At 36.9% G+C, this 26,631-nt stretch overlaps 1 protein-coding gene across 1 annotated transcript; it reads left to right on the top strand.

Moving 5' to 3' along the window:
* The first annotated feature begins 1,356 nt into the window (after positions 1–1,356).
* Positions 1,357–22,514, top strand: LOC127421747 (synaptotagmin-like protein 2). Its single transcript, XM_051664831.1, is given in 20 exon segments — positions 1,357–1,483; positions 3,011–3,241; positions 6,052–6,203; positions 6,639–6,750; positions 7,682–7,748; positions 8,023–8,149; positions 9,065–9,874; positions 11,862–14,257; positions 14,260–14,524; positions 15,436–15,528; positions 15,829–15,882; positions 16,127–16,221; positions 16,322–16,435; positions 18,591–18,760; positions 18,845–18,947; positions 19,043–19,204; positions 19,831–19,924; positions 20,810–20,909; positions 21,664–21,869; positions 22,068–22,514. Coding segments are annotated over 19 exon segments (5,364 nt in total). The 5' UTR covers positions 1,357–1,483; positions 3,011–3,140; the 3' UTR covers positions 22,211–22,514.
* Positions 22,515–26,631: the final 4,117 nt, after the last annotated feature.

Here is a 26,631-nt window from a genome sequence, read left to right as displayed (position 1 = left end):
AGTCTGCTCACAATCTATAACATTGCTGTTTCAGTGTGCTAACACAGCAACCTCCACCACCCCACCACCACCAGTTGAGTCCCATCCTGCACGGGGGTAGGCTCCTCGCCCCTGCCTCCTATCTCCGGTAGGATATGACGGTTCCAAGTACAACTTCTTCAGACCGCCAGATGGGGCTTATGCCAAAGAGAGACATTACATTTCTGTTTTATATTCATCAAATAAATGTAATCCTAAATTTCACTCAAGTCTGCGAGTCTTCCTGATAGAACAAACAATAAACAATATTTTACAGCACTTATTTATCTTGGTTAAAGGAATATTCGAGGTTAAACACAAGTTAAGCTTAATCGACAGCATTTGTGACATAAGGTTCATAAGCACAAAAATTAACTTCAATCAGTCCCTTCTTTTCTTTAATTTTTTTTTTATTATTAAAATCTGAGTCACAGTAAGGCACTTACAATGGAAGTGAATGGGGCCAATCTATAAACATTAAAATACTCACTGTTTCAAAAGTATAGCCTCAAGACATAAACAATATATGTGATAACACGATTTTAGTGTGATAAAATTTCTAATTAAGCTTTTCTGTGGAAAGTTATATCCAATTTTACAACTTTGTTGCCATGACAACATAGCTCTGTTAACCCTAAAACCCTAAAACGACCTTAAAAACAACTATATAAACAACATTAAAGCTCAAATGATACATTAGTTTTAACTGAAAATTTAATGTAAGTGCATTTATAAAATTGTAAGCTTCACATTTCTGCCTTTAAACCCTCCATAAACTGGCCCCATTCACTTCCATTGTAAGTGTGTCACTGTAATTTAGATTTTTGCTTGTTTTTTTGTTTTTTTTTTTTTTTATAAAAGGAGGGATGATTTTACTTTCATTTGTGGATTGAGCACTCATGTGGATCTGTTAAGGGCATTTGTGAATTGCTGTGTGTGTGTGTGTGTGTGTGTGTGTGCATCTGTTGCATGCTTTGTGGATTGCTGCGTCTCTGTTTTTATCTGCTGCATGCATTTGTGGATTGTCGTGTGCATTTGTGAGATGTTTTGATACTGTATTATCTCCATACCTAATGCATCTTTAACAGTCTTAACAAATGGAACCTTATTGTAAAGTGTTACTAAATTGTTCCATATTTTATTTTCCATGTGTATATAATTTACTTATTTTTTAATTTAAGTGGCACTTGAAGTAAAGACTAGCTTTCGACAGCCGTTGTCACACACACCCTATGGAGACTTATCAGACGGGACAAAACAAGTACGCTTCCATAATTACGCTCATGCTCGCGCTCGCATGCTGTTTACACAGAGCGTTTGAGTCTGTTGCGTCGCTTGCTTGCTGGGTGCCTGCGTCAGAATTCCGTCCAAACCTGACAGACGCGTCGCTCGTATCCTGTAGATGTGTTCTGTGCTGTGCGTCTGTGAGGCGCACCAGACGTTTTGCTTTTAGAAGGAAAACCAGGTAAGACGAAACGTTTTACATACTGTAGAGGTACCTGTCGTTATGTCTATGTATAATTGCCTGTCATTCCTGTAGGTTTCATTGTCCCTATTATGTTATCGGTCCAGGGTAAACTATATGCGATGTAAATGATTCTGTGTCACGTATATGGCTTTTTAAGCTATATCTTAATAATAATAGTAGTAACAATTTGGATATAGATATTTATTGGGTTACAAATACTATTGTTAGACGTTCTTCACTAAATTGTATCAAAGTATTTATGCTGTGGTTTATACATTACTATAATACTGATGACGAAGTTGTTAATTCTCTGTTGGTTTTAATTAAATACATTTAGAATAGAAAATAGAGCACAGGAATTCTGCGAGAACTCAGATGATCCTGTCTCTGAATCGTAATTACATGTCTATAAAGCCAACAGACAAAATCTTCAAGATCTGAAGGGCTGTAAGCTAATTTAGCTAATTTAGATTGTTACTTTTGGACTTTTATGTGAAGTTTAATCCCACTTCAAAGAAGTTCAACTTAAAGTTGTAATGTAAAACTCTTTCATTTCAAGAACATTACATTTCAAGCTGTTTACCTTCCAAATAAGGACTTATTTCCAGTTCTTGAGTCAAAAAAAAAGCTCTCTGGACTGAAACAGGAGTGGTTGGGGTACTGCATACAAATACTGCCAAATAAACAGAATTTTACATTTTCATTACTGAAAGGGTGCTTGATAGATTGGTTTTGTTTTGTGTAATTCTACCAGACATCTATAAAGTCATCATCTGTGTAATCATTCAGACTCTAACGGGAGAATATTTCTTTTATTCACACACTTCATATTAAACACCTCACCAATGCAAAGTATTTATATCTTGTCAACGTCTCGTTCTTGTTCTCCCATTGTATGTATAATGTTCAAAATTAGCTTGCTTTTGAATTTTTTTTAGTCTTGTTATGATCAAGGTGGAACCCTGAGTAAATAGTGTCTTAGCTAAAGCAGTTTTCAAATATTTGCACAGCTAACTTGACACACTGCTGTCTTCAACATTAAATATGGTCATATGATCATGTAAGGAAACAAGTTTGTTTTACAAGTGGATCCTATTCTAGTTTTTAATCAACTTCAAAAGGAAATTAATAAGCCTATACTATTAATAAAACAACAACAGAACATATTATGTAATCTGAAATGACTCCTATAAGGATCGACATTAAATAATTAATGTTCAATGGAAAACTTCATAATGCCTCATAAATGTGCTTCATCTAAAGGGCAGCCCATTCTCATGGTCAACTGACAGTGCTGTCACATGTTTTGTGTAATCTCAAGAGTTCTCTGAACAGGCCCTCTCTCAACTTTGTTGTGCACTTATTAAGAATCACATTTCATTCCAATTTACAACCAATTCACCATATAAATTAAGTTACATGTCCTTTTCTACATTTAATAAATGTCTGCACAATAATCTGATTATTTTATTTTTATACTGAGAAGCCTATTTAATCTGAAAGCGAGCCGTGTGTGCGTTCCAGGTGCAGTTATTACTGAAATGAAGGTGATTCTGGAGAAACAGTATATTCCAAGGCAGACTCTGTGAGACTCAACACTAGAGTGATTTGAGATAAGTCTGTGCCAAACCATAAGAGGAACAACTGTTTCATCATGATAGACCTGAGCCACCTGACCGAGGAGGAGCAGGCGATGATCATGGTGGTTTTAAAGAGGGACACTGAACTGAAGAAATCAGAAGAGGAACGAATCAAGTAAGATCCATTATTCTCACCAGGCACCAAACAAACTTTCATTTGTAATTTAGTCAACTTTCATTGGCCCTGTGTGGGGTCTTTGCCATTGGGTTTACCTCTTTGATTGTAAATGGGTAGTTGACATGACAGCAGTGGGACATGCTATATTTCATGTAAAACTATTTTAAACAGCATGTTTATTGACTTCATATTAATTGAGAGACTACATGGAATAGTTGTACTTTAAAAAATGCATTGAAATTGCATTTCATTTACATCATTTAAAAACTGAACTGTAAAAAGCTAGCAGGTGATTAAAAATGGTAAAAAAATAAATAAAATAAATGGTGACCAGTTACAGCACTTAAAATACACTTTCCCTTGTACATTCTAACCTAAACATATAACGGAAACACATTTTGAAGGGATGCATTAAACATACACTAAAAAATTTTAATCAGTAACACTTTACAATAAGGTTCCCTCCGTTAACATTAATTAATGCATTAGGTATCGTGAACAAACAATTAACAATATATTGTTTATGGCATTTACTCATCTTTGTTAATGTTCGTTAATAAAAATACAGTTGTTCATTGTTAGTTTATGTTAGTTAATAGTGCATTAACTATTTAAAGTTTTGTTTATTAGTATATGTTGAAATTAACATTAAGATAAATAAATGCTGTAAAAGTATTGTTCATTGTTAGTTCATGTAAACTAATGTTGTTAACAAATGTTAACAAATAGAACCTTATTGTAAAGTGTTACCTGTTAATCTAACAAATGTGCTTCATGTGGTCACATCTAAATTAACTGGTTTTATTCAAGTCAAAACATTATTTAACTTCACTGAATCAACCTGAATACATTAAGTTACACCAACAAAACAAAATTTAAGGGTTAGATCAGGTAGAAATAGCTCGTTATGGTAACATTTGGAGGTTACTACTTTTTACTGTTTAGAACCATTTTAAGCTTGTTAAGTTACAAAACAACATGAAAGAACAGGGCTTTAACTCGTAGACGTACAGTGAATGGTTCAACCAAATTAACGCAACTGGCAAAGTATTTGTTCTCTAGTTTAATGCTTCGAAATTGGAAACTGGAAATCTGTGTGCCTACATGAAAGGAAGAATGTAGAATCTGGCTATGTCTGGGTGATTTCCCTGTGTTAAAACACGGCTCTACTCAAAGTTGTATAAAAGGATTAAGTCTACCCTTGTAGAATAATTGTCTTGCCTGTTTCACATGACCAGCATAGTTTCCCCTCCTTCAAAATGAAGATTTGAAGTTTCCAAACACATGATTTTAATAAAACTATTTTGATTTACTGAAAATGCTCACAATGTTCTGATTAAGTTGGCTCTTTTTTTTTTTTTTTTTTTTATTAAATTATTTTATGTATTTGTAGCATTCAACTGCAGCTAAAATGTATAACTGTCATGGTTTCTACCTCTATGAATGCTTTTCTTAAAGAATCATTTCATGAAACATAGTAGCAGAGAATCAGGCATTTAAGAAATTTTGTATTTACAAATTAAATAGACACAGTACCGAACCCAGTGTACAGTATAAACCAGTGAATGACGTGTTTTTCCTGACTCCTTGGCCATACAAAATGCTATTGATTTAGCAGGATCTAGTACAGCCAAGTTTTATAACCGGATGGACCATATAAAGTTATAAAGTGCTATAATGAGTTACCAACATTTGGGCTGCTCTGTTTGCTGGAACTCAAAGAACTGTCTAATGCATGTTGTACTAGAGCTGTCAGAATAAACGCATTAACGCATGTGATTAATTAGAAAAGTTTAACGCGTTAATTTTTCTTAATCGCGATTAACGCTTTTACCGTTTATATAACATTAACCAGCATAAACACTGGCTGGAAAATGGCACCTGTGCAATGTGTCCGCCCAGAGTCATAACACTGACGCACAGTGATAAAATGATGGAGAAAAGACTTCTTAACGCTATTTGATGTACAAAACAAAGCCGGACTTGTGATAGAAATCTAAGTATTTTTTAGCTTATGTAGGGCGCATTTTAATTACCACAGAAGCATTTATAGTCTTAACTATAACCAAAACGCAAAATGAGATGTTTTTGTCTGCGAGTGCTTTTCATGTGGAGTTTAAAGCTCCGATTGACGCTGACGCCCTTACGCGATTACTGTAGCAAAGAAAATACTACAGTCTACCAGCAGATTAATATTGTGGAGGATGAGAGTTTAAGAGATTTAATTCCTATTGCAATAAAAAAATGCAATCTATGGGGGAGACTAGTTTGTTAAATTAGTCAATCTCCCAATTAGACTTTTGGAAACATTTAATGTTACTTAAATTGGTGCTATTTTAGTGCATTTCTGTCTTTATACTGTGGAAGGCTTTGTTTGTAAAATGTTAAAAAAGCATTATTTTGTTAAATATGGTTTTGTTTTCTTTCCTAAGATGGAAATAAATGCTTTTTGACTGAAAATAAGTATATATGTGTAAAGTTTCAGCACTTTCAGCACAAAATCTGCGATTAATTGTGATTAATTGCAATTAAAATGTTAATCAACTGACAACACTAATTTGAACATAAGACTAGTTGAATAACAGAATAAGTAGAAAATTTAAATTGATGATCCCCTGATGACCCAACATGTGATAGTTGCTGTCTTGATTGCTGTTGGACTTAACAAATTTGCAGCCAATGGAATGTACGGTATTTTTCCAAAGCACTGATGTGGTGAGACAATGTTAGGTTAGATGCATGTTGAACTCAAATGTCTGGAACTTAAATTTTTTCACCGAAAGTTTAACCTGTGATTTGAATCTTAGACAAGTGCAGAAAGTGGTTTCTGAGGAAGACAGACGCAAGTATATGACAGGAGAATGGTTCTACGAGGTGAAGTCACAGAGACACCAGGACAGAATTCATGGATCTGACATTATCATAGCATCAATGAAGCAAACAAAACCCACAGTTGTTGGTGAGATATGCATAACTCTTGTAGCAACCTTACAAAATTGCATTGCTGGAGACCTAAAAGGGATAGATCACCCAAAAATGACAATTCTGTCATTTATTCACCCTCATGTTTTTTACAGAACAATATGACTTTCTCTTTTCCATGAAACACAGATAAAGATGTTAGGCAGTATGCTAATCTCAGTCACCATTCACTTTCATTGCATCTCTATTTCCATAAAATAAAAGTAAATGGTGACTGAGGCTGTCAGCCTAACATCTCCTTTTATGTCCCACAAAAGAAAAAAAGTCATACTGGTTTGGAACAACATGAGGGTGAGTAAATAATTTTTGGGTTAACTATCCCTTTAATTGCAAGATAAACAACAGTAAGATAAGTCATAACATAAGACAACATATGACTCTCTATCTACAGTAACACTATCATTTCTTGTAGAGTATTTAACCAAGTCGTGGGGTGGAAGATCCAGGAGTGTCAGTAGAAAGAACAGTGAAGGCATCATAACACCTAAACAAGCTACAGAGTCCTCAGATCAGCCAAAGGAGAAGTAACGCTAAATGTTCACATACAAAAGCACATAATCTATACTTAATCAACCAGCATAATCCTACACTGTATATGTAGTCACTTGTTATGGTCTTTGGTACATATAGATAGATACTCTAAGGATTAAGGAGTACATATGCTGTAGCAGCTCTTGTAATCTGGATTAATTTACCCTGTGTTTATCAACATATCCAGCACAATAGGAGAGTATTAACCGTTCACGCTCGCCAGACCCACTTGGTTTGCACTCTGTGTGCAACCTCCACCCCTCCCAGTTTGTGCTTGTTTGTTTTGCAGGCGTGAGTACCTCATGATTTCAAGATCTTTATGACTCAAGAAGGGTCAACAAAGAAGTTTGCACAATGTACTTTTGAAGAAGTGTTCATACCTTAGAATGAGATACTAGAATGAGAACTGTGCCTGCGAAGGTTTTAATGTATCGTTGTCAAAAATCAGTTGTTTCTTATTGTGACGATTGTTGCTGGCACTGGCAATGACGAAGACGATGAAGTAAAGATGAACCCAAGTGCAGTTTATTTACATAAGTGATATCCAAACCATAACAAACATAAACAACTTGACATAAACTCGACTTGACATAACAACTTTACCAAACACAATACCTGACAAAGGACAATGGAAAACATGAGGGCTTAAAAACATGGACATGGGAGAACACAATGACGAAGGAACCAACGAACAGACAGAAGTGATAACAAGATAACAAGACACATGAGCATGGAGGGAAAAGAGGACATCACATGACCAGGGAATACATGACATGAAACAGGAAATAAACTTTCAAAATAAAAGACTTGAAATACATGAACAAACACATTAAACATTACACTTACCATTGCAAGCACTCATAATAATAATAAATGAGAAGGTTTTGGAGTGTCTCTGATGTTGCATTACTGTTTGAAAATCAGGGAAAACAGTGACACATCAGAGGTCCAGCAAGAGAGACTGAACATTGGCATGAGATCACCATGCAAGGTATGTAAGTGCTCCTGCAGTCAAATCAATCTCAATTCTTGACAGTGTAATTGTTAAGGATCTGGGCTGGAATGTTTGAAAACTGTTAGCCTCAGTCACCATTCACTTTCAGTATGAAAAAAAAAAAAAAAAAAAAAAGCAATAAAAGTGAATTTCTGGGTTTACTATCCCTTTAATTCCAGGTCACTCCTGATGACATGACAAATTAACAAATCAATATGGTATAATCAGTTTATTTCTTCAAAGTTAACTTAGGTTTTTTTCCTCATTACAGCCAAGGCACAACCCAATCAAAAGTATTCCAATGGAGCTTGACTTTGAGGAGACTAACAGCCCATTTACCACTGGAGCATCAGGATCTGGACTCAGGAAATCTTTCCACAGAGACTCTGATTCACAAGGTTGATGTGGCAAGACTTCTTGTTGAATGATTAGGGTTGGGTACCTAGAACAGGTTCTTGTCCAGAACTGGTTCCATTTTGAAAACAATACCAGAACCGTATGATTGTCATGACTTTCGGTTCCGTTAATGGTTCTTGTACATGCAATTTTCCACCGACCAACTGAACACTGTACTAAAATACTCTGACAGTGTTTCCTGCAACACAATTCATTCAATGTTATTTTTTAAGGTTAATTTCACTCATTTAATTATTAGTTAATTTTTTCATTACTTATTTAATTTCACTTCTATCTTCTAGTTTGCCTGAAAGAATACCAACTAATAATTCCATACCAACTAACATTTTGAAAATACGAAAACTTTCATGAATCCGAGAATTTACGTCAGAACGGCTTTACGAACGATTTACACAAAAAATTTGTTCTGCTCGTGTTTCATGAATAAGGCCAATGTGTAGTTAAAGATAAACAAGTTTTGTTGTAATACTGTAGGTGGAATTAAATTATATGTATAAATTAAATAATGCTATCACATTTCTTGTTTGTTTAGAATTTTTATTTAAAATATTGTTAGTATCAATTATTGGATTGCATTTATGCCTCTAAAATGTCTGCAAACACCTTTTACAAGAATTGTTTTCAATTGATTTCTGATTTGTTATATCTGCTCTGTAGATCATTATTTGGCAACAGACTACAGAGGGCAGTAAGTGCAATAAGAATTGCATTTCTTATTTAAAAATAATTCTTCCTCAAAAGTACTAAAAGATTTGTTACTGGAATCATTAACGAACCAGAATCGTTAAATTCCTTATGATTCCCATCCCTAGTACATTTGTGCTCAGAAGATTAAATGAATAATGATTTGTGTTCACTCATGATTGCATGTCCAACATATCTCCCCACATCTGCAGTAAAACATCAGGAAGAAAGTCACATAGAAGATAATACTGAGGTCTGTAACATCATAAACAACAGAGCCCCTTGTCAAAAGCCTGTGCCAAAGAAAAGGACCAAAATCTACAAACCCCAGAGCTCTGTCTCAGACAGTGACAGCTCTGTGTCCACCCAGTGTACTTCCACCACAGCATGCTCAGGAATCAGATCTCCCCCACAAAGCGGTATCCTCAAATACACCTCCAGCTTCAGTTCCAATGAGTCCGCTCTCAAGAGGCAACTGCTACAGCCAGTTAAAACTCAATACGTCCCCAAAAACAGCAGTCCAGAAAAGGATTCTAAAGAGACTAGATTTATTCTGGAAAGCACAGAGAAATCTGGTAACAAAACACAAAACAAAGAGCCACTTAAGTCCCTGTCACCTTTGAAGTTGCCAAAATCACGTTTACCAGTGAGAGCCTCATCGCAACTTTTTGACCCTCCACAGGCCATACAAGAGAAACCAAAGATTCAACCACGTCTCAGTCTGAGCTCCATCACAAGATCAGATGATGACAAGAAAGTGGAAGAATTTTTCAAACAAAAAAGAGAAACAGATTGTTGCCTTCCTCAGTCATCTGTGGCATCAGAGGGCAAAAAGAGAGAAACCGTTTATCTTCCTCATGAGAATGCAAGGTCTGCATTGATCACAAACTCTGAAAAGCTGTTGGATGAGATCACTGCCCCTCAGCCTATACAGCACAAGTCTGAGAAAGTGGAGACTCATATGACTCAGTTTCCAAATATGGAAATGGCGAGAGTAGAAGAACATCTCAGGACTGCTGTTGGTATGATTCATATTTTTCTGCAATGCTGAAGATATTTTTAAACATTATATTTAAGGGATAGTTCACCCAAAATTGTGTCATCATTTACTTGCCCTCATGTCATTCCAACAGAAAAGGAGAGCATTAGGGACTGAAAGCCTCAGTCACCATTCACTTTCATTGTATGGAAAAAATATGCAGTGAAAGCTTATGGTGACTGAGACATACTTCCTAACACCTCTTTTTGTGTCCTGCAGAAGAAAGTCATAGAAGTTTGGAACAACATGAGGGTGAGTAAATGATGACATAATTGTAATTTTTGGGTGAAGTATCCCTTTGATGACTTTGTTTATATTTAGATGAATTGAAGTGTCGGTTATGATATTTTCAACCTGACCCTAATAGAACTGCATTAATATTCATTAGCTTTATCTTTGCAAAATTATTTTTACGTAGCTCGTTGTACGTATAGCAAAATTGTCCTGGTGAAATAAACTCTAGATACGCTAAAACAACAATAATTGTATTCCCCTTTCCCACAAATCACGAGTACAATGGCAGATTATCAGTTCATAAACACTTACTTAATATTTTTATTCCGATTATTGATTCAAGCATCGATAATTGGAAGATTTTCCCGATGATTAGCAATATATATCGGGATTTTTTTCAGATATAAATTTGGCTGCTCATTGCACAATAATCGTTATCTTTTCAAAAAAAATTCTCAACACAACTTTGGTAAAGTTTGAGCGGCAGGGTAAATGAAAGGGGATCGCACACCGGACGCGTCTGGAGGACGACATGGTGCGTTCTAAAATTCGAAACAATTATTTTCTACGAAAGTACACACACACCACCAATGCTCAGTGTCAAGCGTCTGAAGTGCCACGGAGCGTAACTCGCATAGGTTTCCATTAAATACGACCCAAATCATTATCAAAAGGACAAAGATTATTTACTCTAGCCTTTGCTGGATGATATATTGTGTATATGCATCTTTCATATAGCCTACACTATGTATTTTCAGTTACAAGTATGTCATTTTGTGCTTTGACAGCTTGAAAGAAAGTCTATTCATGGTTACATACAGAGAAATTGCATAATAAATGTCACCATTTTTAATCGTGCAGTTTGCAAATTTACACAAGTTTCTTACACTAACCTGCAAACTCACCAACGTCACTTTGTTCATTCTTGAAGAAGTACAAAAACCTTTGTATCTTTGGACTGCCATCTGCTGCGCCCCATCAGCTTGTCCTCTGTGTGTGTGTGTGTGTGTGTGTGTGTGTGATCGCGGCTGGCTTCAGTAAATATTATATCACCCACTTGTGGTCTCCCAACGCTATTATGCCAGACTGTTAAACAGTAGCCCAACCGAGTGAATTGGTAAGCACACAAATTAGGCTTCTAATTTAAATGACGGCTAATTTTAATATATTGATTCCTCAAAAATATATATTTTAAATAATGTGCCGATCAATAATCTATATATATATATATATATATATATAGTGTATTTAAAAAAACATTTTTTTGACATCCCTACTTGTTAGGCCTATACATTTTAACAATTGCATTGTATGACCAACTACATTTGTGCGGTAGCTCAAAGGACCGGGTTATGAGTCCTGAAGAGCATGTGAGTTGACGAGAGCTGGAAGTGTCGCAGAAGCACCACAACATAATGCATTTTTATCTGACATTTGCTTTTCATGACACTATCGATTTACATTAAGTTTAAGGTTTAAGGTAGTGAGGTAGGTTTTGTTGATTTAAAATTCGATAGAGCAATAACCCTAAAAATCCTCATCTGTTTGTGAAAAATTTTTACTCTTTTTTTTGTGCCACTTAGAAGAAATTTCCCCTTGGATATGCCACAGTATCATAAAGAAAATATGTTGCCACAGTCAAGTAATTTTCATGAGATCAGGCTTGATATTTGGGTACAATTCAGCTTTTCTAGATTTTGCGTTGGTCATTCAGTAGTATACTGTTTGTCTTACAGATGAGAAATTTCCCAGCGCCCTCAACACAGCAGGTATATCCAACAAGGCAGATGTTTCTACTGATTGTGAGACTGACAGCAGCTCCCCTGTGTTCAATATAAAAAGCAATAATACTAAGCAAGAAGATGCCAAGCTGGCTGTCATGACAGATTCTCATATTCCCAAGTCTAATGATGAACAAGGAGATTCCATCACCAAAGTCCTTGAGTGGTTTAGCAGGAGTACAGACAGCAGTGATCTGCTTGATTTAGAGACTAATGATCAGGACATGGAGGAGGATACAAAGATCGATGACATAGACTTTGAAGATGAAGTTAATCTAAGGGCCAAAACAAAGGATAATGTGTACATGATCATACCACGCCAAAGTAAAGAGAAATCACCAGAAGTGGATGCAATATTTCTAGAACAGAAAGGCTATGGAATGGAACAGGGTGTTGATGAGCATTTCAAGAATGCTCCAAAAGAACGGAGAAGATCTGAATCCACCTTTCATAAAGAATCTCTCATCAAGAAGCCTTCTATTGACTCATTAATTCCAAACAATGTCACAAAACATCCAGAAGCCAATATTTTTGTAGATGGGAAAGTTACTCAAAATAAGAAAAAAACTGAGGCTTTTATCAAGAGGAAGGAAGAGATCATAGTAAACCTGGAAAACACTGACATCAAACTCACTCAACATCAACCAAAAGAGAGAACAGGTGTTGAAGAGAACCAGCCCGCAAAACTTAGTAATTTGAAATCATTCTGGGAGAAAGAAAATATTGGTCCGAAGATTTTAATAAGCAGATCTAATGTACCAGCTAAGAATGAACCCATAATCCCTAGTGATGTGAGCGGAAAGCCGACTGAAGGTGTTGAGGACCAAAAGAAAGCTGAACAGAGCTTGATAGCAAAATCTCCAGAACAGAATAAAAAGGAGTCAATAAACACTGAGGACATTTTAGACCTTGAGTATGTAGGGAGTACTAACACAAACCACAAGTCCCAAGCACCAATTGCTACAGATAATTCAAATGATGTAAATCCACCACTGAACAATCAGAAGAAAGTCCAAATTCTTGCAAGTGCTCCCTCTGTCAAAGAAGTTCGCTCTCTTCCGCGGTTAAAATCATCTTCGCTTGATAGTGGATCCTTGTTAGGTGGTCAAAACAGTGAAAGCATGGGAGGCACCATTAGCATAAGCAGCAGTGATGGAGATCCCATCTCACCAAAGGAATTAGAGGTTAAATCTAGAGCTGCACCAGGACTAAATCCAGTGTCTCTTGTTAAGCAGAATTCCCAGCAACAAGAGAACATGGCAGAGCGGATCAAACAACTCAAGTCCTTCTGGGAGAGAGAAACGTTGGAACCGAGAACATATATCAAATCAGCTGCAGTTCAAAATAAATCCTCTGCTGCTAGGTTAAATAAAAGATTTACAAAGTCTGAGTTTGATCTCAGATCAATAGGTACCGAGTTTGAGGAGGATCTTGAGGACAATACTTCTGACAGAGGCAGAATGTCCCCTAATTTCACACTAAGAAAGGATAAGCCCAATGTGACTGATGGTATGAGCTTTTCTCAGTTTAAGAACCTGCAAGACTTCTGGGGCGCATCACCTACAAAGCAGCCTGGACAAAGTTCACCCATCATTGAAAGTGGAATTCAGAGATCCTTAAGCCCACATAGCAAAACAACTGATATATCCAAAGAGACATGCTTACAATCCTGCATAGATGCGACATCACATACAAGTCAAAATGTTTACAATATCCAATCAGAGAGAGCCAAAGCCTATGCAAATCAGAGCCAAAGTACCAAAACATCCTTGTTGTCATCACCAGCCAAGATAGAGAGTGCGGTCCAGTCTCCTTCAAAGAAAAAGATTACTACAAGACAGGAATCTGGCTCAAAAACTGATCATTTGCATGTGGTCTCAGGTGAAGCAATCTTGCATGGAGTGTCTTATTCCCCCCAGCCACAGAATGGCTCTCAGACATCTTCAAAAAAAACAATGCCTCTTAAACCTGCCATAGGTCAACAGTCACGACCTCTGCAGAGCAGAAGAAGCAGCAAAGGCAGTCTTAATGGAAAAGCCAATTCCATGCGACGGGCCTCCAGCATGTTTTCTGTGAACTCTGTGGTTGAGGAGCAAAGCCAGGGCATACATCTTCAGTCCAAGAAGGGTTCCAATCTGCACCAGGTCAAGAGGCCAACAGAAAGTAGCCTAACACAGTTAAGGAAAACTCAGGATGCTAGCTTTACACCGCCACAAACATCCCCAGAAATCTCTCGAGACAGAGAAAAATCACTCAAAGACCATCTCGTACTTCTGAGGATTCTGACTCCCAACCTCTTGCCAGATCCTTTATTCCACGTGATTACCAGCATTACCTTGGAATCACAGAGGACAGAAGCATCTACACTCCACCTCCAGTAAGAGAGCAGGTTGAGGACTTAATTTGCACTTCATTTACAACATCTCCAGAGACAAGTCGCAGTTGTAAATGTTCCCTTGTGAGAACCAGTACTCCAGTACAGGGTTCACCTGATCTTCAAACCAGGAAAGGGAGCCTGGGACTCCACTCTTCCACACAAATCGATGGAGATGCCAGTCGTGAAGACTCAGAGAGCAGTGCAGCAGACACCTTGTCTGGCACAAAGGGGAATTCGAACCGTGAGTTCAGAATTTTTCCTCTTTCTCTTATCAAAATGTAATTTTAGTCTGCCTACCTGACAGAACTTTCTCAAAAACACAAAACATCATGTGGGAGTTTATACATTTGCTGCATTCATGTCATGTCAGAATTACTGAAATTACAAGATGAACTTTCTGAAGATTTTGAGCTGTTCATTTTCTCAAACTCAGAAATTATTTGTTTCTATGCAAAGTTCATAACGCTCAAACAGTGGCCCAGAACTAACTTAAATTTTCTTAGCCATTTTTGCAATTACTTTTGTGGATTGATTGTCCACTTACATTTTTGGGGTCACTGTATTTTCTCTGGCAAAATATTAAAGAAATATAAGCGTAAGCACTAGTTCTGTCAGGAAGACTCGGAATCTTTATGGATTCATTCAATTCAGACATCTCATCCAATCACCATCCAGCATCTGCTTTAAAAGCTCTGCACAGCTGTCTTTCATCTCTCATTATTTCGCCATTGTTTTCACCCCCCCCCCACTACCCCATCACCACCAGTTTAGGTCCCATCCTGCCATAGGTTTGAGCTGCTCTCCCCTTCTGTTATCCCCTACTGGCAGGATCTTCTAACACAACATAAATGACTGAAGGATTCTACATTTAATCTGTTGACAAATTAGGCATGTGTGATTAAATAAATCTTGCACAGGAATTTCTTTCAGCCTACCTTTCGAGTGTGTTAGATCAAATAGATCTTAGTACTCACATTACAAAATATCATGGGAAAAGGGAAAACAAGACCAGCAACATTCTTCTAGCTTCATGTATTAACTCTTTATACCTTTATGGAACAGCTAGCTACTAGTAGTTTCAAAGTTTTAAAAAAACTATTTATTGTGATTGTTAGTTTTGATCAAACTAACACTAACTTTTAAATCTCACAGGTGATAATGACAATCCTGTTCAGAGAGCTTTGAGACGGGCTGCATCTAGACCTGTGTACCATAAGAGCATGGAAGATATCAGCAGTCTTCCTAGTGAGCATCACTCTGTTTAACATGGCAAAGATTTGAAACTTTTTCAGTGTTAAATTGTTTTACAACAGAATTTTAACTTCAGATTATATGTTTGCTCAGACAGTACATATTTTTTTCTGCTAAAAGTACTGACAAATCTATATTTAGCTCATTCTTTCATAGTACACCTTATCATGTAGTATCAGAATGCTTTCTCCAGACTAAAATAGCTCATTGTGTGGTTTTAAATGGAGAGTTCAGGTGACAGCTTTCCACTTTTATGATGTTTTGTCATTGTGTCATTGTGATCTTTTCCTCGAGGGCAAGACCAAAAAATCAAACCAACTGATGACTCCTTGCAGGGCAATTATGTTGGCAAGTTTGTTTGTTTCTTCTTCTTCTTTATTTATTTTTGTTGCAAAATGTAATTGCAGAATGTCTGAGATATGAATGTAGATATTTTCAGTTTTAAATACAGTATAATATAATTTGATATTATAAAGGCTTTTATTTATAATTTGTTTATAATATGCTCATCATAGTTGCATTTACCCTTTTTTCATGATGGAGAAAGATTTGTGTGTTTACTGAATCTCACTATAGCCCTCTTGTCTCTAAGGCTCTAGCACACTTGTCCAGACCTCCTTTGCCACAGCAGACCCGGAACACCTGAAGCAACTCAGCAAATCAGTGCCCTCATTTCTACAGAAAGAGGTTTGTTCATCTATAATTTTCCATCAGGATGAAAAAGCCAGGTCACAAAAATGTGGTGCACATAACACATGCTGCTGTTGATGCTGTCCTGTCTTTTCAGAGTGATGGAGGAGAGAGTGACTCAGAGAGCAGTTTTCGCAGCAGCGTGCAACAGAGAAATAACATACAATTCTCCAACCTCAGCAGCTACTCTGGTTCTGCCTCACTCTCATCTGTATGTTCATATAATATATATTACAGTATGCTGTATACTATTTTCATGACTCATGTGCTGATGTAATGTGTCAGTTATCCCACTTACCTCAAATATGATTTACTGTATATCTGTTATGTCAGATTTTAAGCAGAAGTCAACATGAAACAGCATTCTTAACCCATTTTACTTACGTAATCTGGCGTATTTTTCAGAGCAAAACAGAATATGAGAAAAAATTTAGGATGGGATTTAGAGTGGGGATTACAACTAATTGAGAAATGATTGGATTGTGAAATGTGGGCGTTACATACCAGAATGAAACCAAGCTTTGGAGGGAAGGGATTCAAAAATAAGTGGGATTGGTGATGTTAGTCGAAAAGGAATGTCTTTTCAGCAGTTTATTACATTTTGATGAAAGATTATGAAGACAAACTTTTTTGTCTTTGGATAACAAGCATTGATGAATCATGCACAAAAGGACCTGGAACCTCTATTACGTAAGAAATTAAATTAGGTTAATTTTGATTTCGCACATTGCTGTACTGGGAATGATAATATAGTATTTCCATAATGAAACTCTAGAATTAAAGAGTTAGGGGCCGTTCACACCAAATGCGATTTTATGTCTGTCTGCACTGTTAGACATGCGTTAAACAGACGTCTTCAACCATTGCGCTGTATTTAGCTGTTTTTCAACGTTTCGCACAGGAGCGGCAAGTTTTTTAGATGCCACGTCAACGGCCTCTTATTCCCTTTATTTTTGTTGACGGTTAGAGCCGTTCATCTCTCGTTGGCTGACAGGGTTGGGTACTTACAGAAAGTATTCTGAGCTTAATACTAAATTCTCCCTCTTAAATGTATTCAGTTATATATTCCGATACATCACATGAAAAAGTAACATATTTAGAATACAAGAATACTTTTAGAATACATATTTATAAAGGCAAGGCACAACTGGAAGAATTATTTGTGATATGTCATTATTTTCTTATCTGAACCACTACATCTCCACTATTAGCATCTAAGTGAGTCTAAACAGCCAGCTAGCTATTTGTCAGCAAATTTCATGAATTTAGCACTTTCCAACAAGAAAAATGCTGCTTTACCTCCAAAACCCAAAAGCCCCGAGCTATGACATTGTAGCTACCAAGCATGGTTGTTTGTGAATGTTCAGAATTGCATTTTTAATGTTTTTTTTACTATTTTTTGTATTTTAATCTTCTTACCCCATTATTTGATTTATTTAGGCAGAGTTATTCTGTGTATTTTCTACTTTTTTACTGCTGAAATGTTTATTTTTTAATGCTTTTTATTCTTTAACTCCTTTCGTTTTAATTGTCAATTTTAGATTCTTTTTTTTTTTCTTTTTTTTTTGTGAATCACTTCGTATGATATGTTAAATGTATTTACACAGCAGTTACAATCATGGGAAACAATGTATCATGCGCTCAAAAGGAATATTTGTGTAAAAATGTGACTGTATTGATTCTGGTGCACAGCTGACAGCGCTCTGATTAAGACAACAACATTCCGGTGCGGTTGCCAGATATTCAATCATGGAATAATTATGCATGACTTAAACACTGTATTTTCATTATCTAGTGTTAACCATCAAACCTCTTGGTGATAGTGGCCATTTTCAGAGTATCCCAAAAACCATCACCCAAGTTGCTATCATTTTAACCTGCGACTGTGTTTTCAAATAAGCCCAATTTGTCTTGAAACCCTGCTGCAGCTGCTCTGAGGAAGATAGAGTGAGAGGAAATGGTGGTATCCGAAAATGTAGGCAGATGACTTGCTGCCTAATCAGTTAATGGCTTAACTGACTGCGTTTTTGAATGAATGGAACTCAAGGTAACTGGTCTCAGAACAGTTTGAAAAGCATACAGTATACAGCCTCCGAAGGTAGCAATTTTCAGGTTTGCAGTGTGCATCTGGTCTGTTCAGAAAAACTTTAGAAAAACAATCAAGTTTCTCACTTGACTGACAAGATTTTTTTCTGTCTGTCTTATTTTGTGGTCATTATGAGAGAAGTATTATAAAAGTATTCTAACAAAATTGTATAAAGTGGGCTAACTGTATTCTAAATACAGGTGCTTGAAAACGTAATGGGGGCTGAATACAGTTACATTATTTTGTATTCTGAATATGTAACGCTGTTTGTTACCTTTAGGTTAGCAGCAGTGTTGCAAGTGTTTACAGCAGTGATTACAGCAGTCTTGAAGTTCAAGGGAACATCCAATTTTCACTGAACTATGTGCAAAGATTGCAGGAGTTCCACATCTTTGTCATTCAGTGCCAAAATCTGGCAGCAGTGGACACAAAGAGGAATCGATCTGACCCGTAAGAATACTGAATATCAGTACCTGTCTCTTTTCCCTCTCAAGAGAATGTTTGCCTAATAGAGAACTTGTGCTTTTTTTGTAGGTATGTTAAAAGTTACCTCATACCTGACTCTGTCAATCTGGGAAAAAGAAAAACTGCTGTGAAAAAGAGAACGCTGAATCCTACATACAATGAGATTCTTAGGGTAAGAAAATCAGAATGGAATAGTATGTGTTAAGTATTTGAAACACCTATCATGCCTAATAATCTTCATTTATTTTTATTATTTTATTTATACAGTACAGAGTCCGAATGGAGTACCTAAAATCCCAGATTCTCAACCTTTCAGTGTGGCACAATGACACATTTGGCCGTAACGGTTTCTTGGGTGAGATAGAGCTTGATCTTTCTTCATGGGATTTTAACGACACTGAGAGGAAGTTTTTGCCCCTGAAACCAAGGGTATGAATTTTTATTCCTAGAATTGCTATTATGTGACACTCTTATCATTGATTGAAGTGCTAATATAATATAATATAATATAAAAATATAATATAATTTAAATTAATATTATCAGTGTTGGGTGTAATCCAATTAAAAAGTAATTAGTTACTGTAATCTAATAACTTTTAGTCAAAAAAGTATTGTAATGCATTACATTTTAAATTCTTGTAATCAGATTACAGTTCTGACTTTCAATATAGTTACTTTTAAGTACATTATAGGGTTATGCTTATTTCTAATGTATTATTTATGTAGAATGCATGAATTATGGCCCTGTAATGAGTCATTGTGAAGGAGAAATGTGAGGTGCTGAGTATATGACTTGTGTGTATCAACAAACAAGAAAGAAATATAGACATTATTTTGAATCTGTTGAGCAGAAAAGTGTTTTAGAAAGTAAACTAAATGTAAAGTAATTAGTAATGTGATTACTTTTTCAATAAAGTAATTCATGAAGTAATCTGATTACAATTTTTAGAGAAATAATTAGTCATTTGTAGTGGATTACTATTTTTAAGTAATTTACCCAACACTGAATATTACGTATATAATATAATATAATAGTTGTTTTGTTTTCGTTCCAGAATCTCTCCTATCAGACCACAAATAGCCTTCAGCCCTCTGACTTCAGAGCACATATGAAACTTGCCATACGCTTCCTGCCTCAGATCACCCACTGTAAGACTCCTTGCGTTACTAATTTACTATAATTTACAAATTAGGGTGTGTTCACACTTAGTAGTTCGGTTCTCTTGGTCCGGACCAAAAAAGAAAATGATACATTTAGTCCTGGTTCGCTTAGTGTTCACACTGGCATTTTTAACACCGAACAAAACAAAACAAAAGGCATCAGGAAAAAGTCACAACCTGATTGGACAGCTTTTATTATGTATATTTTGCGACGGAACTTGCCGAACATTCAAAACAATGCTGGCTGCTGGGCTAAATGCGCTCGTTGGATTTATGTATATATGGTGGTATTTTTACCAGCTGAGAACAAACGAAGAGCTAATAAAATATGTAAAGGAGTCAAAACAGCACCAGGAATTCCTCCGTTGCACACACAAACGAAGATATGCTGCAAGGACGGCTGATGGCGGTTCCGATGCCTGTACCGAACTGTAATGGGCAACATAGCTCCTATGATGAGAAGAACCAGGTATGCTTGAGGTCAGTATTAAAGGCAAATGACTTACTGTTATTGGTCCGTTTAGACGTCTTTGGTCCATGCTGCGTTCATATATCAATCGAACCGCACCAGAGTTCGTTTGGAAGCGGACCAAGACCCACTATTCAGGGGGTCTCGGTCCGCTTGTTTGGTGCACACCAAGGTTCGGATGGCAGTGTTCACACTTGTTCAAATGAACCACACTAACAGAGCAATCGCACCAGAGTTCGTTTTAATGGAACCAAACCTGCCAAGTGTGAACACACCCTTAGATAACAATTTGCACTCGCAGTGCTGGTATACTGGTATACATCTGAATATACTATGTAATGTCACAGATGGAGTCAAATGTCAAAGGAAGGATCAATTAATTTGTGACTGATTCTTTATCCCAGCTAAGAATGTTCCAGGTTCAGGTGAAGTGCATATCTGGGTCAAAAACTGCAAGAATCTCCCTCTCATCAGAAGTCCATCTATCGACCCATATGTAAAATGGTAATAAAAAAAAAAGATAGTTGGGATGGTAATTTTGTCTACTCGAATGCCGAAATGATTACTTGAGTAACTTGCCATACGCTTCCTGCTTCGGGAGTGGGGGGGGGGGGGTGGGGGGGTGGATTGGGGCTATTGCTGTAGCCCAGAGATCTCCAAACGGGCGGAAACTCCAAAAGAGTAACTCCAGAAGGGGGCGGGGTTACTCCAGAATGGGGCTGTGCCAACTCCAAAAGGGGGCAACACTTCCAGACACGGTTAGGGTTAGGGAAAGGGTTAGGTTAGGGGCTCTGTATACAATATCTTTGCTAGCGGAACTCTTTTTGAAGCTTGGATGGATGAACCGTGTATTTGCAGTTCACGGTTGGCTTGCCCGGGGATGCCAGAACCATCATGTTTTTAATACGCATTGTTAAGTTGTAAATAGTTTTGTAGATGTAGACCATGCGTTCTGTTCCATTGAGCTGCGCTCCGTCTTGCTGATTGAAAGGAAGAACTCACCTGGTGTGTATATACACTTCTCTAGAATGTTGAGTGCTGTTTCTGCCCCGGACAAAGTCAAGTCACACATATGCGCTCATGGCTGTCACTTCTGAGTACACGTGCCCATGCTAAAGTATAGTTAAAAAAAATGTCTGATTGCTTGCTTCTTATTTATGCATTTAAATAGTCATGATTGAATTGTTATTGTGTTTTTTAATTGTTATACATTTTTTCAGGTCTTACTAAATAATTGTTTGTTTGAATGCTTGCACAGCTTTGTACTTCCTGACACCAGCAAAAAGAGTCGTCAGAAAACTCGGGTCCTGAAGAGGACAACTAACCCCATATTTAATCACACCATGGTGTATGATGGCTTTAGGACAGTGGACCTGAAAGAGGCCTGTGTGGAGCTTACAGTTTGGGACCGCGACCTTCTAGCTAATCACCCGCTCGGAGGCCTAAGACTCAGCATGGGCACAGGTGCAGTCTTGTGTTTTTATGCAGTTATCTGACATTATAATTTACACTGATTCCATTTAAAACGAGTTTCACATTTGATGACCACCACTTAAAAACCAAGCATGATGATTTTATAAAATTTTTATGACTAATATCTTTAGATTTTTTCTAATTAATGCATATGCTCAACAAATGATATTCAAAAATTTCCTTGTACAGGCAGGAGTTATGGAGAACAAGTGGACTGGATGGACTCTACTGCAGAGGAGGTGGCTTTATGGAAGAGAATGATGGAGTCACCTAATGAATGGGTGGAAGACATGTTACCACTGAGGCAGATAATGTCAGTCAAAAACACATAGAAATTAGATTAAAGTGAACCACGGAGTTTATTAAAGATGTACTATTTTTAAAGTACATCAATAAAATTATATTTCTCCACATTTAATGTCTTGCATTTATAATAATTTATAATAAATTAGGTTTTTGCCATTACTCAAAAACAAATGTGTTTTTATCTGATTCATAACATTTGATATTAAGAAAAACATTTTAATAAATCAGACAAAGCCATCTTTGGTTATTCTTAATTACAGAAGCTGTGGAGGGGCCGGGTTTGTGACAAATGTGCTTTAAAAAGTTTTACATCTAAATAAATTAATTGGACTTGAAAAATATTTGTAGACTGATTTACTCACATGAGACTCCTTTCATATATCAGAAAAACAAATGTGGAAAAAAGAAGGGGGAAAGGCCTAGAAAAGGTTTTGTATTCCCCTCTTTTGTATCCCCTCTTTTAGTGGCCACCTTGTTAAAATTACACAACCACTTTATCTCCGTAACCCCACTCATATGGGATGCTTTAAAGGTACTGTAAGCGACTGTAAGAGATGGAATGGTGTGAAGAAAATGTTCCTTCTCCCTGAAAGAAATCACTGAAAATCTCTGAAATAAGTGTCCTGAGATCAGGGCCGTATTAAGGTTTCGTGGAGCCCTGGGGCTCACCGATCTGTGGGGCCCTTTCCAGTCATCCAGGGGTTGGGGAGGTGGGGTGCTTTTGCTATTGCTCACCACCTCCCGCAAAATGCATTTATATGTGCAAATGCTGCTGGGGGAGAAACAGGTGGTGGATGCCATGAATGGGCGCTATTTCACTATTGTTGTGTTTGGCAACCGTGAGAAGACGCAGTGCTACTCTACTGTTCGGTGTCAGTCTCAACACTATCTTTGGAGGGTGGTGTTTTGGAAAAAGGGGGCGTGTCTAATTCAACAGCTCAATCATGTGGAAGTTCCATAACGGTTAAAATCGCTTTCAGCACCTTTAATGGGTAAGAAATACGCCTGTGCACAAGCTAATTTCTACAAAGGCATTCAGTTACCAAAACGTTTGCGTTATGTTGTACCCACATTGATAGGTGTACAAACACAGTCGAATCAGCCAGTGAAACAAAAACAAAAAATCACGTTGTGTGTCTTAAAGGTGCTAAAAGTTATTTTAGCCATACTACTTCCAAGAGATTATCCGCTGAATTGGCCACGCCGCCTCTTTCAAAAATCCTGCACATCAAAGATACAAATACTGTTCAGACTGACACCGAACAGTAAAGCGGCACTTAATTGATTAATATCTTTTAGGAAGTAGGAACTTTTTCTGCATACCATTACATAAAAAAATAGCTAACAGCACCTTTAAATACCTAGTATTCTTCCTCTGGCAGGGCTGCTGCAGAGTTTTTAAAATCAAATTTAAGACTTTTTTCAAGACCTGAACAAATCAAATTAATACCGTATCCTCATACCAAAACAAATCCACACAATCTCAAAATAAATCAAGTATCAGACTCTGCAGGGCCACACCTTCAACATGGCCTTAACATTGCTTATCAGTAAAACAGTGTAGGATATATGCAAGTTTAAAATACTTAAGACATGTTTTCCACATATACAGTATATCACATTAAAATTGGTTTATGTACCATTATATAAATAAATACAAATTAGAGGTTGGCCAATATTGGATTTTGCTGATACGATAATGAGTTGAAAGCATGCCCGGTTCTGTGGCATTGCCAGATAATAGATGCAACCTCCAATCAGAGATTTATACTTGCAAAAATTGGAAATATTTCGCTTTATGTCATACTTCATTTATGCAATCTGATAACCATGCACGCGAGTGCACGTGCTTTCTCTCTCCTCTTTGGAAAAAAACAAAAAACTAAGCACTCAGTAGTGCAATATTATGCTCAAAGAAAAGTGTGTTCAGTTGAGTGCTGAATGGGGTGCCAATCATTGACGAGACCCACATCATGACCCATGAGCATGTAAACAGGTTGATAATGTTTTGAGAATAAAACTTTGTCTACTTTGCAGCAAACATAAAAATAAGCTTTTAGAATCTCATTTCCGAATATTTTATTTTACTGTTAAACCAGACTCCTGATGTAGCGTGTTAAATTGAATACTAAATTACCACTGCATTGAAGTATGGAAAAATAAACAATTAATAATTATACTCAGCCTTTATTCAGTTTTACTAACACATGATAGAAAAGTTGCAGCAAAATTTCAAGCAATCGCAGAATGGTCCAATCAATCTGTATATACTTCAGAAAATTGTGCATCATTCATTGAGTGCATGTCTGGGTTTAAAAGATACAACTATGCAGAACTTTTATCTTCTCTCTTCCATGTTCTACTTAACAGCTGATGTGGCCCCTGTACCAAAATAATTGCACACCCCAACTCAATTAAATATGTAAGACTAATACTGTAAATTGGCAAGCAGATTTTCTTGAATCCCAGCAAACCCAAAAAATCCTTGCATTTTGTGAATGCACAAAATGCTGCGTCAAAACTTATAAACGTGTATGATTTTGCTAATCAATAGGTCCTAATCTGCAGGTGCAGCATTTGATGGTATTTTCAGCAACAGATCATGTGGAAAAAAACAAAGCAACAAAGCAATAAATATTTTGTACATTAAAAAAAAAAAAAAAAAAAAAAAGGTTTTCGTTAAGTAGCATTTGAACATGATTTAATCTATTAAAAAATATGTAATTATGATACATCTCCACTTTATACAGAGGACCCCCACTATATTCAGAAGCACCCTCAGTGATTTTGATCTGGAACCAGGCCTGATTGAATGAAAGGCAATTAATCTGCCAATAGTTTTTAAAATTGGAAGCCTATATGAAATGTTCTTGGTCTTTCCTTCCTGTGATGGGGATGGCCAGACAGAGGCTACAAGTGTCCAAATTGAATACACATGGGACTCTTATTTTAAAATGTTTGCCCTTCACTGCTTCCAGCTGCTCATTTAAACAGATAAAGGAAATAAAATGTGCTCTCCCACATTAATCTATAACATATTACAATATAAACAATTAAAAGTAAATATTGTCATATTTCATCAACATTATATCATCATCATCATCAACAGTTGATCATTAGTGATCGCTTGTCATAAATTTCCGATATGGCTTAATGATTGTGAACTTCTCTGCAACAGCAGGAAACATTCACAAGCCCTGCGTGCTTGGAGAAAATACAGTTGAAATGGGAAAAGAGGAGGCAGGAACCGGATGAACCATCAAAGTAATATTTAATGAAAACTTAAACAAAAAGACACAAACATAAACACACACGGCAGCTGCGTGTGGCTCTCTCTCTCCCGAACTGCCACATCCGGCTCATCTATATCCCTCTCCTCGGCTGATTAGCCCGATTGGGGGCTGGGGCGTGCGCACACACGGCCCGGCCCCACCCTCCTCCTCATCACAACAGTGCTGCGTTTTCACTCTGAAAGACTCAGCGCATGCATTTATTTAATTCAATATTATTCTTTTGAAGTTTGATAATCACATTAGGTCATATCATGATTCCTGTCTTTATGCCCCCAAATTTAAGACCTCTTTAAATAAATTGAACAATTAAAGAATTGTTTTGTATTGTGCAATGTGTGTGTGTGTGTGTGTGTGTGTGTGTGTGTGTGGGCAGGTTTAAGTGGTTTACGAGGACTTTTTCTAGGTTACAAACTGGTAATTACAAGGGTATTATGCTATAAATGTGGCATCATAAATGACATTTCTAGTGTCTCCATAATTCAAATCACTTAAAAAACATACTAAACGATGTTTTTTTGAAAATGTAAAAATGCAGAAAGTTTTTTGTGAGGGTTAGGTTTAGGGGTAGGGTTAGGGGATAGAATCTATAGTTCGTACAGTATAAAAATCATTATGTCTATGGACAGTGGCGGTTCTAGCTTGTATGGCGCCCTATGCGAAACCCGCTTCAACAGGCCCCCAAAGTTGTTGACTGCACATGTCGCCCGTGCCTAAATCCGCTACTGTCTATGGAGAGTCCTCATAATGATAGCTGCACCAACATGTGTGTGTGTGTGTGTTGTTTCTGTTGACAACAGCTTTGACAGGCTTTGGTGCTCCTTCATAACATGGTAAAATGCTCCCATATCCTCCTCGGTCCATAAAACCACGGTGCCATGAGTGTATTTTAGATTTTTTTAAGCACTTTTAATGGCCAAACATACTTGAAATTATGCAGTTGAAGTAAAGCTGGAGCGTTTTTTAACACGGTCAGCGCACGTTAACGGCATGCACAAACCGATCTCAGAGCAGAGCTGTTCTGAACTTTTGTGCATAATACATAATGAGAGCACGAGATGAAAGTTCATGTCGATCGAGCACAGAACTGCTGTAACACTGTGCTGCATACAACATTTATTCAGCTTACTTGCTGCCTAATCTTAATGGCTTTTAAC

The sequence above is a fragment of the Myxocyprinus asiaticus genome, chromosome 31, assembly GCF_019703515.2.
Source record: "Myxocyprinus asiaticus isolate MX2 ecotype Aquarium Trade chromosome 31, UBuf_Myxa_2, whole genome shotgun sequence".
NCBI lineage: Eukaryota > Metazoa > Chordata > Actinopteri > Cypriniformes > Catostomidae > Myxocyprinus > Myxocyprinus asiaticus.
This window is presented reverse-complemented; position numbering and strand designations above follow the sequence as displayed.